The following is an 18994-nucleotide window of genomic DNA, read 5'->3' on the forward strand; positions in this document are numbered from 1 at the left end:
CGACCAAGACCTCTGGCTGATTACCCTCCCACTTCAGAATGCTGAGGTCTCGATCCATGATGTTCTGGATCATGGCACCTGGGAGGCAGCATACCATCCAGGAATCTGATTTTCAACCATAGAACCTCCTGTCCGTTCCCCTAATTATTGAATCCCCTATTACCATAGCATGCCTCTTCTCTCTACTTCCTTTCTGAGCCACAGAGCCAGAGAACTGACTGCTGTAACTTTCCTCTGTTAGGTTATTCCCCGCAACAGTATCCAAAATGTTATACTTGCTGTTGAAGGAGAATACCACAGGGCTACTCTGTACTGGCAGTTTAACCCCTGACCACTGAGACTTTCCTTTGCTAGGTCACTTCCCTCCCCTCCCAACAGTATCCAAAGTGGCATACCTGGTGTTGAGGAGAATGACAGGGGTACTCTGCACTGGCTGTTTAATCCCTTCCTCCTTCCTGATTGTCACCCAGCTTTCTGTGTCCTACACCTTGGGTGTCACTACTTCTCTATATGTCCTACCTGTCACCCCTCAGCCTCCTGAATGATCCAGAGTTCATCCAATTCCAACTCCGACTCCTTTATTCAGTTTGTTCAAAGCTGCAGCTGGATGCACTTCTAACAGTTGTAATCGTCAGGGACACAAGGTCTCCCTGCCCTCCCACATCTGCACGAGGAGCATTCAACTATCCTGCTTGGCATCTCTACTGTCTGAACTGAGCAAAGGTAAAGAAGGGAAGGAAAAAAAACTTTACCTAGAGTTTTTCTTTGCTTTCTCTGAATGAAGACTCTCTTCACTGAAACCTCAAAGAGCTAAAGCCCCAAGATCACCACTCTAACTCTGCCCACTCAGAAGATGGCTGCTGCGCTTGCCCCCACTTTTCTTAAATTTTCTCAAATTTGCTCTTGCTAATTAATCCCAAATGCCGATTGCTCACTGTTTAGAGCTCAATTACACTGCCGTGCTCAACACTGCCTTTTTCTACTCTATCAGATGAACCTGATTGAAATCCTCTTCTCACACTTCTGATGTCCGGATTAGTTACTGGTCAAAGCTCAATTTTGATGGCTCTCTTGTGATTTCTCCTTTAGGTAAGAGCTGGAGTGCATGAGTTTTCTTTGGGTCCTCTGGTTTCCTATCACAATCGAAAGGCATACCAGATAGGTTAACTGGTCACTGTAAATTAGTGGTCACCAACCCGTCGATTGCAATCGACTGGTCGATCTTTTAGACTTTCCCAGTAGATCCCGAAAAAAAATGAAAAATAAATACACAAATACTGTTGAGAGATTGCTTCCGGGTTGCGGGGTTTTAGTTCCGTTCTTTGTGCCCAGTGCACATGTGTGTAGCTCCCCCGCCACGCGCTGATCCCCAACCACCAGGTCGCGAGGAAATCATACGAGTCAGTTGCATCTTTCCTCATTCCCTATCACGCCCACTGTTGAACTTGAATGCATGCAAGAACATCAGTCGCCTGAACGCAGTGATACCCTCATGCCAGGGATCACTGGTTGGCCTTGGGTAACCGGCCGCCTAGCACAGCCAGTGGGAAATGCCGTTGCTACTGGCCTAGAGCGCGGACAGATGGGTGCCGCCTCTAAACCTGTTTAGCACACCGGATGTCTTTGGGGAACCCGGTGCTAAAATATTCGCAGACGACCTAATTCGTAAGTAGCAGAGCAGCTACCTCGCTGCGATCGAGGAAAGTCATCCCTCGAGTCAAACTTTTGTCGGCCAATAGATCCTACCGGGGGGGGGGGGGGGGGGGGAACGTGCGTCCTAACGCATTCCTCACTCACTCGCTTGGTCGCTCTCTTCGGACTGTGACCACCGCGGCCCCAGCATGGTAACACCCGCACCTGGCCAAGGCGTCTGGCGGGCGGGAGGCTGTCTAATGAGGCAATGAAGCACTCAAAACTGCTTCTGCACCTTGAGTCCAAGCACCCTGCACTTAAAGACAAACCCGTTGAGTTTTTTTCCCCAGTGGAAAAAAACGTGAACAAGCGGGACAGCAGCTGAAAGCCGTGAAAACTAAATTGTGGAATAGACTGGACATACGGAACCTGCTTCAAGTATCGCTGTATTCCGGTCGTGTTTAACACCCCCGTCGGCCGGTCCGCAAGAATATTGTCAATACTAAACCAGTCCGCGGTGCAAAAAAAGGGTGGTGACCCCTGGTGTTCATACATTATTTTTACTTCCGGGTTGTGGGGTTTTACTTCCGGTCTTTTCTGCCCCGGTGCACATGCATATAGCTAATCGACCTGGGGTCGATCTTGCCTTTCACTAAGGAAAGGTAGGGGATCTTGGGCTTAAAAAGGTTGGTGACCACTACTGTAAATTGTCCTGTGATTAGGTTAGGTTTGTCAAGGGTTGCAGGGGCTGCGTGGCTTAAAAGGCTGGATAGACAAATAGATTAGCTAGATAAATTAGAGAGATTAGATAATTACATAGATAGGTTAGCTAGATAGATACACAATTACATTTTTTTTTTAAACCTTTGTTTGGAAGATTTGGGGCTGATACAAAATGCCCAAAATGGAAAATTATTCTGACCAAAAGTAGCTAGAAGTTTCAAGTGAGACATACCGGTCCGGGCTTCCTGTGACTCTGCACGGTGAAATCAGGACAGAAGAGCAGGTCAGCAATAGCGAGTAACAGCGACTCAGCCAGAGGACGAGCAGTCTCATCATCTCTCTCAGAGGCCTGAATGTACAAACAGGAAAAGATCCATTAGCAGAAGTACCTACGTAAACACTACACCATCTGAGAGAATGAACCACCATACTACAAATTCCCCTGAATGAAGGAAATGTGCAACGTTAGCTGCTCATGGCCAGATTACTGGTTATGCTAAGGGTGAATCTTTATTTCTTATGTTCTAATGTTATTCATTTATTTTATTTAGAAATACAGCACGGACAGGCCCTTCTAGCCCAACAATCCTGTAGCCCATAGATTTAATCCTAGCCTAATCACAGGACAATTTACAATAATCAATTTACCTTGGGAATCTTGGAAACTTGAGAAATCTGTACATCAACCAGACCACAGCCACCATTGCTTCCATTGTGGCAGTTTGTCCTTTCTAACACAAGTAACATATTCACTCAACCCTTCTCTTAGCTCTCATCCACCTTATTTTCCCTCCCTAACCCTCTGCTTTGACACCTGCGCTCCGAACTCCAGTTGCCTTCCACCATCCCCAGAGCACCCACCCTGCAACCAAGGGTCTGGTTTCTTCGTTGCCTTACTTATCCCCTCCGGCCTCACCGCTCTTCACTCAGCAACCCATGCAGGAGAGTACAGGGCCATGAATACCCAGTAGAATACTTCAACTGGAGTAGTACAGTGCCATAAACATGAGAAAATCTGCAAATGCTGCAAACCCAAGCAACACACACCAAATTCACCTATGGAAGAGTAAACAGTCAACATCTCAGGCCAAGACCCTTCATCAGGACTAGAAAGGATTAGGAAAAGCCAGGTAAAAAAGGTGAGGGGAGGGGAGGAAGGTGAAACTGGGAGAAGAGGAGGATGTGATTGAGCAGCTTGTGGTTGAGTTCACTACGAGATCAGTTATTTTGGACTGGATGCTGTGCAATGAACCAGATTTGATTAGGGAGCTTATGGTAAAAGGAACCCTTGGGAGGCAGTGATCATAATATGATGTAATTCACCCTGCATTTGAGGAAGAGAAGCTTAAAATCAGATGTATTAGTATTTCAGTGGAGTAAAAAGAATTGACAGAGGAGCTGGCTAAAGTTGATTGAAAGGGGACACTAGCAGGGATGCCGACAAAGCAGCAATGGCTGGAGTTTCTGAGAGCAATTCCAAATTGCAAAACAGGTACATCCCAAATAATAGTATTCCAAAAGGCAAAATGACAAAACCACAGCTGACAAGAGAAGTCAAAGCAACATAAAAGCACAAGAGAGGGTATATAATAGAGAAAAAAAAATACAGTGAAGTTAAAGGATTGGGAAGCTTTTAACAATCAACAGAAGGGACAACTAAAAAAGCCGTAAGGAAGGAACAGGTGAAATATTAAGTTAGCTGACCAACAATATCAAAAAGGATACCAGAAGTGTTCTCAGATATATAAAGAGTAAAAGAGAAGCAAAAGTAGACATCCAACTGCTGGAAAGCAACACTGGAGAGGTAATAATGGGGGACAAGGAAATGACGGATGAACTAAATAAGTATTTTGCATCAGTCATTACTGCGGAACAGGCCAGCAGTATGTCAGAAGATCTACCTGAAAGATAACCCCAGTGAACAATGCAACCAAGATGACGTCCTTCAGACAGTTCACAAAACTACTTCTTTTACTACTTCTTTCAAAAATGATTCTACTACCAAACTACATGTGATTGGAACCTGTGATGTACATTTTGATGGCATGGTTTTCGACCGATTGAGCAATCCGGCACCTTACTGCCTCTGAGGGAGTTCAGTGCGATTTAGAGCAAAATGTGCTGTCTCGAGGTCAGGAAACCTGGAGACGAGGTGCAGGATTGACATCTCGGTGATTAAAGCATCGAGCTAGACTGAAATCAATGAGGACAAGAACAGAAGGCGAGTGGGTGTTTGGCAACTTCTCCTTGCGTTTGACTGCTCTCACTCTCCCTCTAACTCACTGCTACTAGACCAAGGTTACAGAGTCTTCGGTATTGGGCAAGGTTTGACCGGCAAGATTTGTGGATTGGACTCATTTCAGACCATAAGATATAGGAGCAGAAGTAGGCCATTCAGCCCATTGAGTCTGCTCCACTATTCAATCATGGCTGATCCAATTCTTCCAGTCATCCCCATTCCCCTGCCTTCTCCCCATACCCTTTAATGCCCTGGCTAATCAAGAACCTTCTATCTCTGCCTTAAATGAGATAGGTCAGGTGACGGAGGTATGTGTTGGGGAGCACTTCGGGTCCAGTGATCACAATGCCATTAGTTTCAATATAATTATGGAGAAGGATAGGCCTGGACCCAGGGTTGAGATTTTTGATTGGGGAAAGGCTAACTTTGAGGCGATGCAAAAGGATTTAGGAGGAGTGGATTGGGACAATTTGTTTTATGGGACAGATGTAATAGAGAAATGGCGGTCGTTTAAAGGTGAAATTTTGAGGGTACAGAATCTTTATGTTCCTGTTAGGTTGAAAGGAAAGGTTAAAAATTTTAGAGAGCCATGGTTTTCAAGGGATATTGGAAACTTGGTTTGGAAAGAGAGAGAGATCTACAATAAATATAGGCAGCGTGGAATAAATGAGGTGCTCGAGGAATATAAAGAGTGTAAAAAGAATCTTAAGAAAGAAATTAGAAAAGCTAAAAGAAGATATGAGGTTGCTTTGGCAAGTAAGGTGAAAATAAATCTAAAGGGTTTCTGCAGTTATATTTTAGCAAAAGGATAGTGAGGGATAAAATTGGTCCCTTAGAGAATCAGAATGGACAGCTATGTGTGGAGCCAAAAGAGGTGGGGGAGATTTTGAACAATTTCTTTTCTTCGGTATTCACTAAGGAGAAGGATATTAAATTGTGTAAGGCAAGGGAAACAAGTAGGGTAGTTATGGAAACTATGATGATTAAAGAAGAGGAAGTACTGGCGCTTTTAAAGAATATAAAAGTGGATAAATCTCTGGATCCTGACAGGATATTCCCTAGGACCCTGAGGGAAGTTAGTGTAGAAATAGCAAGGGCTCTGACAGAAATATTTCAAATGTCATAGGAAACGGGGATAGTGCCGGAGGATTGGTGTATTGCTTATGCTGGTGTAGTCTGTTTTGTCATGTGCTTTTGTGATATCATTCTGGAGGACCATTGTCTCATTTTTTAACTGCATTACATTTGTGGTTTCTAAATGACAATAAACTGAAACTGAACTGAACTGATGTGGTTCCATTGTTTAAAAAGGGTTCTAAGAGTAAACCTAGCAATTATCGGCCTGCAAGTTTGACATCAACGGTGGGTAAATTAATGTAAAGTATTATTAGAGATGGTATATATAATTATCTGGATAGACAGGGTCTGATTAGGAACAGTCAATGTGGATTTGAGCGTGGAAGGTCATGTTTGACAAATCTTATTGAATTTTTTGAAGAGGTTACGAGGAAAGTTGATGAGGGTAAAGCAGTGGATGTTGTCTATATGGACTTCAGTAAGGCCTTTGACAAGGTTCCACACGGAATGTTAGTTAGGAAGATTCAATCGTTGGGTATTAATATTGAAGTAGTAAAATGGATTCAACAGTGGCTGGATGGGAGATGCCAGAGAGTAGTGGTGGATAACTGTTCATCAGGTTGGAGGCCGGTGACTAGTGGTGTGCCTCAGGGACCTGTACTGGGTCCAATGTTGTTTCTCATTTACATTAATGATCTGGATGATGGGGTGGTAAATTGGATTAGTAAGTATGCAGATGATACTAAGATAGGTGACATTGTGGATAATGAAGTAGGTTTTCAAAGCTTGCAGAGAGATTTAGGCCAGTTAGAAGAGTGGGCTAAAAGATGGCAGATGGAGTTTAATGCTGATAAGTGTGAGGTGCTACATTTTGGTAGGACTAATCAAAATAGGAGATACATGGTAAATGGTAGGGCACTGAAGAATGCAGTAGAACAGTGATCTAGGAATAATGGTGCATAGTTCCCTGAAGGTAGAATTTCATGTGGATAGGGTGGTGAGGAAAGCTTTTGGTATGCTGGCCTTTATAAATCAGAGAATTCAGTATAGGAGTTGGGATGTAATGTTAAAATCGTACAAGGCATTCGCGAGGCCAAATTTGGAGTATTGTATACAGTTCTGGTCACCGAATTACAGGAAAGATGTCAACAAAATAGAGAGAGTACAGAGGAGATTTATTAGAATGTTACCTGGGTTTCAGCACATTAGTTACAGAGAAAGGTTGAACAAGTTAGGTCTTTATTCTTTGGAGTGTAGAAGGTTGAGGGGGAACTTGATAGAGGTATTTAAAATTATGAGGGGGATAGATAGAGTTGACGTGGATAGCCTTTTTCCATTGAGAGTGGGGAGATTCAAACAAGAGGACATGAGTTGAGAGTTAAAAGGCAAAAATTTAGGGGTAACACGAGGGGGAACTTCTTTACTCAGAGAGTGGTAGCTTTGTGGAATGAGCTCCCAGTAGAAGTGGTAGAGGCCGGTTCAATTTTGTCATTTAAAAAAAAAATTGGATAGGTATATGGACAGGAAAGGAATGGAGGGTTATGGGCTGAGTGCAGGTAGGTGGGACTAGGTGAGAGTAAGCATTTGGCATGGACTAGAAGGGCAGAGATGGCCTGTTTCCATGCTGTAATTGTAATATGGTTATATGGTACAGGTAGTTCAAAAGTGACTCTGACAACTCTGTCTATTGTTTGCAGTGTTCATTCAGCAGAAGTGTAATTAATGAAGTATTTATTTGTTTTCTTTGTTTTATTTGCCACCAACAGACACTGAACTTCACCAGTGCCATCTTAAACCAGAATAATCAGACCATGCTTCTCCAAATGCTCATAAATCCTATCCCTAAGAATATTCTCCATTAGTAAATATTTAATTAACTTACTCACCGATAGTGAGCATCTCCTGTCCCAACTCACCGAACCAGTGAACTTGATTTCACACACCAATTAATGCTGCGAGCAAGGTTTGGTGATCATACAGAAGTTCATATGCTCATTGTGAGCAACAAAACTCCCACAGCCCCATGACCCCGTGATTTCAGACTCTAAGGCCAATGTGAGAGCATCCTTCAGTACAGTGATCGTACAGAAAGCATCCAACTCAGTAGGAGTACCTGGTCAAGAACTAAAGTCTAGTGCTGATCAACTGGCTAGAATGTTCACCAATGTCGTAAACCTCTTGCTTCAGCAGTCTGACCTACCTATCTGCTTCAAGCAGGCTTCAATTGCACTGGTGCCTAAGAACAACATGGTAATTTGCCTCAATGACTATCATCCAGTACCACTTAGATCCAACGTGATGAAGTGCTTTGAGAGGTGTGGTGATGAAACAACTTCTGCCTGAAAAGTGACTTGGATCTATTCTAATTTGTCTACCATCATAGTAGATCAACAGCAGATGCCATTTTATCGACTCTTCACTCAATCCTGGAACATCTAGATAGTGAAGATACATGCATTAGGATGCTCTCTGACCACAGCTCTGCATTCAATACCACCAACCCTCAAGATTAATCAACAAGCTTCAAGTCCTAGGCCTCAATACCTCCTTGTGCAACTGTATCCAATTTCCTCAGTTGCAGGCTCCAGTCAGTTCAGATTGGCAACATTATCTCCTCTAGAATTTCCGTCAGCTCTACTAGCTTTACGACTGAGACACTAAGCATAGCTCCAGTGCCATATTTAAGCTTATCAGTGCCACCACAGTTGTTGGTCGAATCAAGAGTGGTGACGAATCAACATGTAGGAGGGACATTGAAAATCTAGCAGATTGGTGCCACAACCTCTTACTCAATGTCAGCAAGACCAAGATGACTCTTGACTTCAGGAGGATGAAACTGGAGGTCCATGAGACAGACCTCATGGGGAGATCTGAGGTGGAGAGGGTCAGCACCTTTAAATTCCTCAGTATTATCATTTCAGAAGATCTGTCCTGTGTGCAGAATGTAACTCATTATGAAGAAAGCACAGCAGGACCTTGACTTTCTTAGAAGTCTGCAAAGATTCAGCATGACAACAAATCTTTGAAAAACTTCTATAGATGTGTGGTGGAGAATATATTGTCTGGTTGCATCACAGCCTGATATGGAAACACCAATGCCCTTGTTTGGAAAAGCCTACAAGTAGTAGTGGATATAATCCAGTCCATTGTGGTGACATCGGTGGTGGGGAAGATGCTAGAGTCCGTTATTAAAGATGAAATAGTGGCATATCTAGATAGCAGTGATAGGATTGGGCCGAGCCAGCATGGATTTACCAAGGGTAAATCATGCTTGACTATTCTGTTGGAGTTTTTCAAGGATGTAACCAGGAAGTTAGACGGGGGAGATCCAGTGGATGTAGTGTACCTCGATTTTCAGAAGGCATTTGATAAGGTCCCACATAGGAGATTGGTGGGTAAAATCAAAGCTCAGGGCATCGGGGGGAAAACATTGACATGGATAGAAAACTGGTTGGCAGATAGAAAGCAAAGGGTAGCGGTGAATGGGTGTTTCTCGGAATGGCAGGTGGTGACTAGTGGGGTGCCACAGGGCTCGGTATTGGGACCACAGCTGTTTACGATCTACATCAACGATTTAGATGAAGGCATTGAGAATAACATCAGCAAATTTGCTGATGATACTAAGCTGGGTGGCAGTGTGACATGTGATGAGGATGTTAGGAGAATTCAGGGTGACTTGGATAGGCTGGGTGAGTGGGCAGATACTTGGCAGATGATGTTTAATGTGAATAAGTGTGAGGTTATCCACTTTGGGAGTAAGAACAGGAAGGCAGATTATTATCTGAACGGTGTAGAGTTAGGTAAGGGAGAAATACAAAGAGATCTAGGAGTCCTTGTTCATCAGTCACTGAAGGTGAATGAGCAAGTGCAGCAGGCAGTGAAGAAGGCTAATGGAATGTTGACCTTTATTACAAAGGGAATTGAGTACAAGAGCAAGGAAATCCTCTTGCATTTGTACAGAGCCCTGGTGAGACCACACCTGGAGTATTGTGTACAGTTTTGATCTCCAGGGTTAAGGAAGGACATCCTGGCTGTAGAGGAAGTGCAGCGTAGATTCACGAGGTTAATTCCTGGGATGTCTGGACTGTCTTACGCACAGAGGTTAGAGAGACTGGGCTTGTACATGCTGGAATTAAGGAGATTGAGATGGGATCTGATTGAAACATATAAGATTATTAAGGGATTGGACAAGATAGAGGCAGGAAATATGTTCCAGATGCTGGGAGAGTCCAGTACCAGAGGGCATGGTTTGAGAATAAGGGGTAGGTCATTTAGGACAGAGTTAAGGAAAAACTTCTTCTCCCAGAGAGTTGTGGGGGTCTGGAATGCACTGCCTCGGAAGGTAGTGGAGGCCAATTCTCTGGATGATTTCAAGAAGGAGCTAGATAGGTATCTTATGGATAGGGGAATCAAGGGATATGGGAACAAGGCAGGAACCGGGTATTAATAGTAGATGATCAGCCATGATCTCAAAATGGCAGTGCAGGCTTGAAGGGCCGAATGGTCTACTTCTGCACCTATTGTCTATTGTCATTGAGCAAGTGTACACAGAGTGCTATCATAGGAAAGCAGCATCCATCATTAGGGATCCCCACCCAAGCTCTCTTTACATTCCTGCCATCAGGAAGGTGGTACAGGAGCCTCAAGACTCACACCACCATGTTTAGGAACAGTTATTACCATCAACCAACCGAGTCTTGAACCACAGGTTAACATCACTTGCCACATCACTGAACTATTCACACTAAACTGGAATCACTTGATATTTATTGCTTATTAATTTATTATTGTTATTACTTTTTTTCTCTTTCTTTTTGAATTTGCAGTTTGTTGGTATTTTTGCACCTTGGTTGTTTTCCATCTTTTTGGGTGTGGTCTTTCATTGATTCTATTGTGTTTCTTCTAATTATCGTCATTGCACGCAAGAAAATGAATCTCAGGATTGCATATGGTAACATACTGTATATGTACTTAACGAGAGAACCCTCCATGTGTGGGTATTCAAAGACATTTTCAATCTCTCACTGCTATGGTCAGAAGTTCCCACCTACTTCAAAAGGGCAAGAAGTGCAGTGTAAGCTGCCTTAATGACTATCATCCAGTAGCATTCACATCTATGGTAATGAAATGTTTTGAGAAGTTAGTCATGACTAGAATCAACACCTGTCTCTGTAAGGACCTGAACCCTTTGCAATTTGCCTACCACCACAATAGATCTACAGCAGACATGATCTCAACGATTCTCCACACAGCCTTGGATCACCTAGACAATACAAATACCTATGCCAGGATGCAGTTTATTGACTATAGCTCAGCATTCAACACCATCATTCCTACAATCCTGATCAAAAAGCTACAGAACTTGGGCCTCTATACCTTCCTCTGCTTTAAGAACTCAACTTCCTAACCGCGTGCAGATTGGAAATAACATCTCCATTTCACTGACAATCAACACTAGCACACCACAGGGATGTGTGTTTAGCCCACTGTTCTACTCTCTTTACACATGCTTGCTAGGCATAGCATAAATGCCATCTAGAAAATCTGCAGATGGTGCAGAGTTTAAGAACCTCCGTGACTTCTGGCTGATGGCTAACGAAGCAAGTACTTAACTGCTATAGGCAACTAAATACTTTGTTAACCATGCTTTTTCTGGCAAATGATCACAAGTAATAGTCTGTAACTTCCCTTTGGACTTGGAGAAATTTGATGTGGCAAGGCGAGGCAGCAGGCCTGTTGCCAAGAATGTGGAAGAGTGTGATAGATTGTACACAGGCAGGGTCCAGGCCCCAGACATGACTGAACATGATGTTCAGACGGAGACTTACAGGCTGAATCAAGGTGGTGAAGTCCAGCATATAAAAGTGGGAGAACCTATTGCTCCAACAGCAATTTAAGCGCTAGGCCAGATTGAAAAGGTCAGGGTGGTGAGGAGTGAGCCAGATCAGATGACTGACTGATGTTGGATAGAAAGTTAAACACTGGGCCAGTTTGAAAAGGTCATGGTGTCAGGACCTGAGGCAAGGTGGGGGCTGATTTAAGATTGCCACTCCATGACATTTACTCAGCTCTGTGCTGAACTATGGGTCTCAGACTCTTGCAGACTTTAGTTCAGAAATTCAATTTGCTTGCGGTTACTGTTTGCGTGATGTTTTTTCCCCAATTGCACATTGGGTGTTCGACGGTCTTTTTTATGGGTTATTTTATTCTTTTATTTTCTTAAGGGCATGATGTGTTTTTTTTTAATTCTCTGCATATTGGGTGTTAAGACAACCTTTTTCATATATACAAGGTTTACTTTTGGGTTTCTTTGTTTCATGGCTGCCTGTTAGACGATGAATCTCAAGATTGTATAATGTATACATCCTTTGATAATAAATGTACTTTGAACTTTCACGATGTAACCATTATTGGCAGAATTTCAGATGGTGCTCAGAGGGCATACAGGAGCAAGATATATCAGCTTGAGTGGTACACCAGTTGAGTGGTGTCATAAGCAACAACCTTGCACTCAACATTAGTACGACCAAAGGCACTGTTTTTCACTCAGCTATTCGGGAACAGCCTCATCCGATTTCTAAATGGACACTGAACCCATGAACACTACTTCACTACTTTCTTTTTTTATTTATTTCTGTGTTTTTGCACTATTTATTTTAACTTAACTATTTAATATACATATATAATTAGTGTGTTTCATATTTTTCTATATTTAGCATGTATTGCATTGTACTGCTGCCACAAAGTTAACAAGTTTCACAACATATACCAGGAGTGCTGAGTATCAGGGTGGACTCACAACAGTGTGGGATTTGCAATTTGAGAGTCTCAACAAACTACTGGGGGCCACGATCCGCCAGCAGACTCGTCAGAAAAACTGGACTCTCACGGGGTGAAAATGAACCACCAAATAGTGTCTGGACTTCACTGTCTCACTGAAGGTAGTGAGCCAGAGGGGTGCTTTCTGGCTGCTGGCAGCACTACAAGACAATATCAAAGGAGGAGAAATAGACAGACTGCTTAAGAAACAAAGTGGAAGTATTAAACCAACAATGTACTTAGGGGAGGCTGCTCAGTCGGCACAGACCCAGTTTAGGAGAAGACAGCTGTACAGATATGGTCTGTCAGCTAGAAAAGGTGGAGCAGTTGGAGGCTGCCCACAGGCCTTAATGGTGACTGGACCCTGTTAAGGTCCAAGTCCTGATGTTGTGAGGAGATGACACTGACAGGTGGATGGGGGATGGGGACAACTGGTTAGATAGTGAGGATGTGGCAGAGAGGTTAGAAGAGAGCCTTGGGGTTCACCCTCTAAGTGAATGCTCTCCCCCATACAGTCAAGCCAGTACAGGCCAGACACTCAGTCCCAGACCGGAGTGCGGAACAGAATGAATGAGCGGGTCCTGGGGAGTGTAACGCAGTAGATCTCACTGAGATGACTACTATCAGAGTTCTCTGCTAAGGAACTGGTGGAGCTGGGAGACAGATATAGGCAGAAACCATGGGAGCCTCCATTCACATGATTGCTGAGGATCTGGGATGCAGGAGTGCTGGAGTGAGTTTGTCCAACAGAGATGTGTGTCTGGGAGAGAAGGTGGACTGTCGCCATACTACATGATTAACAATACCCTGACAGTGCTACCCACTTCCTACGGGGGTGATGAATTGCTCTGGGTCAGTGATAGCGGTGGTTTAGGTCAAGTATATCTCGCTCTTCAAGTGGGATTTAAAGTCCCAGGAGGAGTGAGGCACAGAAAAGGAAGGAACTAAAACACTTCGCCTGGGAGCCTTGTTCACAAATTTGTACATTGGAGGTGAAGACCTGCCAGAGAATCGTGGACTGGCCGCAACCGTGGTGGAGTACTTAGTTAAAACAACAGAGTTTTGTAACAGCTTAACATCTAGGAGCAAGTCACTTTCTGAAATCATTTAGTGAGTTTCTGTGGGGGTGGGGGGGGCAGGCTGTCATGTGTTTGCTGAATCAATATTGGAAGTCTGAATTAATTCTGCCTTCTTGTGGCAGCACTCCTTGTAAACATGCTCAATGATGAAGATGACTGGGCTACATCCACCACTTTTCATAGGCCTTCCTGTTCCTGGGCATTGGTGCGATGCAACCAGTCAGGATATTCTCCAGCATGCATCTATAGACGTTTGTCAAAGTTTAAGATGACATGCCAAATCTGCACAAACTTCTAAAAAAGTACAGGTGCTGCCATGCATTCTTTGTTGGTCCCAGAACAAATCCTCTAATATGGTAATGCCAAGGAATTTAAAGTTACTGACCCTCTCCACCTCCAATTCCCTAATGTGGAATTCTGGCTTCTTTCTCCTGTAATCAATAATCAGCTCTCTGGTTCTACTGACGTTGAGTGAGAGGTTTTTATGGCACTATTCAACCATATTTGCAATCTCCCTCTTATATGCCAATTCATCACCACATTTGATTCTGTCAACAACAGTAGTGTCATCAGCAAAATTAAATGAAACCTCCTTTTTCCATGCGTCCCTGTAGATGTGGTTTGTTAGCCCCTCGCTAACAGCCACAGGACTTAGCAGTGAAAAGACCACCTTTTTAGGCTCCGTATGTCTAGGGTAAATACAACTAGGGTAGAAATGCATGGCTGAAGAAATAGAGCACGAGGCAGGGATTCAGATTTCTGAATAATTGGAAATTCTTCAGTCTCTTCTGTAATAAGGCAGGGTGATGGGAACCAGTACAGTAGTGCTCAGGGTGAGCCAGCTAGTTTACAAGTAGATGATGTAATTTGTAATATGCATGTAAGGAAGGACAAACCAATGATTGGGTACAACTGAAGATAGAGCAAAGAGTGAAGTTGTACCACAGAGGCAAAATGCATAAGGGCGAAGAATGTAGGACTGAAGGTGCTATGTTTCAATACCCTTAGCATTCAGAATAAGGTGAATGAACTTGAGCCGCAATTGGAGACTGGTCAGTATGATATTGTGAGCATCACTGAGTCATGGCTGAAAGAAGTGGAAGCTTAACAAAGGATATACTTTGTATCGAAATGATAGGAAGGAAGGCATAGGCGGTGGTGTGGTTCTATTAGTACATCTTTAGAAAGAGGTGACACAGGGTCAGAGAATGTCAAATAGTTGTGGGTGGAATTAAGAAACTGCAAGGGTAAAAAAAAAAATTCGATGATAAGCCTCCAAATAGTAGCCAAGATGTGGGGTTGAGATTGCAAAGGGAGCTGGAAAGGGCATGCAATAAGGGCAATGTCACAAATGTAATGGGGGAATTTAATATGCAAGGGAATTGGGAAAAAACCAGGTTGGTGTTAGATGGCAAGGGAGGAAATTTGTGGAACACCTACGAGAGAGAACACCTACCTTGGAGGCTTATTTTTACAGCAGATTGTGCTCAAGCCTACTAAGGGAATGACCATCTGTCCAGAGGGAGCATACCTTACTCTGATTGTTGAAAGTCGCTTACGTTGTAATTAGTTGTTTAGAAACTGCAGCTGCTTTTCCCATTGGATGCCTGTCCAGTGTCAAATATCCTGGGTATATAAAATAGCACATGGAAGTGGCTTGCTCTCTCCTTCCTTTGTTTAAGGCCAAGTTGCATATAACGATTGGTTGCATACACTCTACGTGCATTTTTAACTATGTTTATTGAATGTACATATGCTTGTTGAATATTCAGCTTTGTGGTGTCAGTAACTTGGGCAACATGAACGTTTGGTTGAATTTTTACTGTTTGTATATAAAGGATTGATATACTTATTCGCAGAGAAAGCTTTCTGTATCACTTGCCAGAGCCACGAACCTGACTGAGCACTCATTACATTTGCCGCTGCTTTGAGCAGGGTCTGAATTTTTGAGCAGAAATGCATTTCGTTACAAGGTTATTTAAAAGAGAGGACCCTCTGTTTGAGAGATGCAGAGTCCCAGGGTAAACAGATAATAGAGCAGGCTTTGGAAGTCTCACTAACTTGTTGTGGAATGCCGACAGTTTGGTCAGACCAGTTAGATGTCACCAGGGTTGAAATGGGGCATCACACTGTTTCTATACTTAAATCGTTGGGTTTTCCCAGGGGGAAAGAGAGGCAGTGAGATGCATTCTGACTGTTTGCAACAGTTGTGAGATATCAGGATAAAATAAAAGCGAATCTTAAACCGGAAGATCTCAGTCAGCGCTGTATTATTCTGAGCGAGTCACTATTGATGGCCTAGAGTAGGGCTATGAAGTTAGAAGATACAAATTACAGAAAGCCTGTCGGCTAATGAAAGTACAGAATTTAGAGGCCGCTCAAAGGGCCTATTGGCTACCTGATCCCTCTAAGGGTTGAGCCATGTTGAGATAGTGTGATGATCCAACACTGGGGTCTGGCAGATGGGGATATCTGAATGGATGATGAAACTGGGGGGGGGGGGGGGGGGGAGCGGCGGCGTGAGAGAGAGGGGGGCAGCACGAGAGAGGGTGAGAAACGGAAGAGTGGAATTTAATTAAATCAGTTTAATCCTAGAGGTGATCATCCTCTCCTTTGTGTGTCCAAAACAGTACGGGACAGGCAAGTGACCATACGTCCCACACCTGCCATGGGGGGCACTGGCCTGCAGCTTCCTCCTCTATGGAGGAGGAGAGGGAGGAGGTGGCTCAGGAATGTACAGGGGATGGCTTAATGGACACCTTCCAGACAACAGAGCTTAGAGAATTCCCCACTATGGAATTAGTAAGCTTAGAGGATAGGTACAGACAAAAGGCTGGTGACTCTTTGGCCATGTGGTCATTGAGGTTATGGGATGGGGGGGTACCATAGTGAGCCTATCTAATAGAGCGATTGGTATTTTAGGGAGCCTATCATCCCAACATGTGACCAATAACATGCTGAGAACACTGCTTGCTTCCCGAGCATAACGCATCACTATAGATCCAGGTAATGGCAGCAGTTAAACTTGCGTATCCCACTCTTACTGAATGGAATTTAGAATCCAAAGCAGAATGGAGCACAGTAGAGGTGGGTACTAAAGTTCTACGCCAGTGGGTCTTATCAGAGAAATATACCGTGATAGTGGTAACCCAGCAGAGAATGGTGGGAATGGTGGGACACATGGTTACAGAGGCAGTTTTCCCAATAAAGGGTCTTTTTCTCCCCCTCTCCCCAAGAAACTCTGTGAATGTGTTGAGTCCCGTCTCAGTTGATTTTTACTTATCAGTTCTTCTTTGATAAGTGAGCTGTTCTCACAGTGAGAAATTAACATGTCTGTTTTAAGTTTTTGCAGTTCCATAGAACGTTTTAAAGAGGAGGAGTACAGCCTGGGCTTTGTAATTCGTGCTTTGTGTTTAATCTGTTACTTTATTTCTTGTGTTTGTTTCATTTTATTAAATTTCTTTTTATTACTCTGTTTCTTTTTATTAAATCTGTTATGTGTTTGTTGAGTCTTAATCTGTTACTTCGTTACTTGCTTCCCCATGGCTTTTATAATTGGTTTTAGGGATGACTCATTTTTCATAGTGGCCATATGTGATCTGTTGAAATTTGGTAAAAATTTGAGGAACTTTATTCCGGATATGAGATGTCCAGATTTCAGAGGGAATTGAGCATTTGGGGAGAAATTCCTGTAGTTCTATTGTTTCTGTGTTTTCTAAATATCCAATGACTAATCAGGAGCGAGTGTATTTATATGTCCCTGCATTACAGAATGACAAAGTGGTGGATGCTAATTTGTTGTGGGAGATCCATTTATACAGTGGATGGCATTTGAATTTGCACACTGGACCAACGGGTCAAATTGCTGAATTTGTATGAAGTCTCCTCACAGAAATCAAGGATGCATATAAAGATTGGGAAGGTATACTCTACATGCACATTTAACTAAGTATGTTTGTTGAATATTCAACTTTGTAGTGTCTGTAAATTGGGGAACATAAATGTTTGGTTCACAAACAAGAGAAAATCTGCAGATGCTGGAAATCCAAGCAACACACACAAAATACTGAAGGAACTCAGCAGACCAGGCAGAATCTATGGATTTTTTCCATCAACGCTGCCTGGCCTGCTGAGTTCCTTCAGCATTTTGTGTATGTTGCATGAATGTTTGGTTGAATTTTTACTGTTTGTAAATAAATGATTACCGTAGATTCCGGATTTTAAGCCGCTACTTTTTTCCCACATTTTGAACAGCTTTGAACTCTGCGGCCTTTAATACGGAGCGGCTAATACATGATTTTTTTTCATGCCGCCAAAAACATTTTGCCTCGTAACAGTAGACCAATAAAATTGATGAGTAGTTCACAGAGGTCCAATGAAATTGTACGATAAATCAAGCGCACTTTCACAATTAAATTATTGTAAATCAGTCATTTGTACTCACCCTCATCAACATGGAAAACACTCGAAGAAAAGCATTGTGCTGCCTTTATGGCAGTTATTTAGTTTATAATATTTTCGCTTAGTAATTCATTTTCTAGTTAAAGTTAGAAGAGTTTTAACTATATTTGTTTTCTGTACTACATCGCGGGATGCTATGACGTCACACCCGGTTTCGCCGCGTCTTGTGGGATACCAGTTTGCGATAAACGGGACGGTGGGGGGGAGCGGCGGAGCGAAAACGCTGCTTTTAAGTTAAAGGCGATCAATAACTTTTCCTGGTAGGCTGCAGTATATATATTTTTTACCACTCGTTAGGAGATATTGGAATGTTGTTCAGTAAAGAAGTATACGCAACGTATATTTAAAAGTAGCCACGTTACGGGCACGGTTCGAAAAAAAGCATTTGCAATATGTATTTGTTTTTGTTACCATATGGATTTAATTAAAAGTTGAAAAATCCTCACGTGTAATATCTTTCTGTGTAAATATCTCATATTACAACGTGGGACACCTGCGGCCGAAAATCCGGTGCGGCCTAAAATCCGGTGCAGCCTAAAATCCGGTGCGGCCTTTACAAGTAAAAAATTGATTTTATTTCTAAAATTAGAGCCAGCGGCTTTTAATCAGGTGCGCTCTGTAGTCCGGAATCTACGGTAATATACCTATTTGCAGAGTGCTTTCTATATCACTTGCTGGACCCACGAACCTGAATGAACATTACACCATCTTAGATTGGGTGTTATGTAATAACCCAGATTTTATCAGTCAGCTTAAGGTAAAGGAACCCTTAGAAGGCAGTGATTGTATCATAGAATTCACACCGCAATTTGATAGGGAGAAGCACAAGTTGCACGTATCAGTATCACAATAGAATAAAGAGAATTACAGAGGCATGAGAGAGGAGCTTGCCCAGGTGGATTGGAAGGGGATACTGATGGGGATCACAACAGAATAAAGATGGCTGAAGTTTCTGGGAATAATT

General features: G+C 43.0%; 1 protein-coding gene across 2 annotated transcripts in view; it reads right to left on the minus strand.

The window, feature by feature from the left end:
- LOC140714928 (protein HID1) overlaps positions 1 to 18994 on the minus strand; it is a 278586-nt gene that overhangs the window by 208060 nt on the left and 51532 nt on the right. For both annotated transcript variants that reach the window (XM_073026599.1, XM_073026598.1), the window contains exon 4: positions 2588 to 2704. In XM_073026599.1, the coding sequence (XP_072882700.1) occupies positions 2588 to 2704 (117 nt within the window). The remainder of the gene's footprint in view (positions 1 to 2587; positions 2705 to 18994) is intronic.

The sequence above is a fragment of the Hemitrygon akajei genome, chromosome 22, assembly GCF_048418815.1.
Source record: "Hemitrygon akajei chromosome 22, sHemAka1.3, whole genome shotgun sequence".
In the NCBI taxonomy this organism is placed as follows: domain Eukaryota; kingdom Metazoa; phylum Chordata; class Chondrichthyes; order Myliobatiformes; family Dasyatidae; genus Hemitrygon; species Hemitrygon akajei.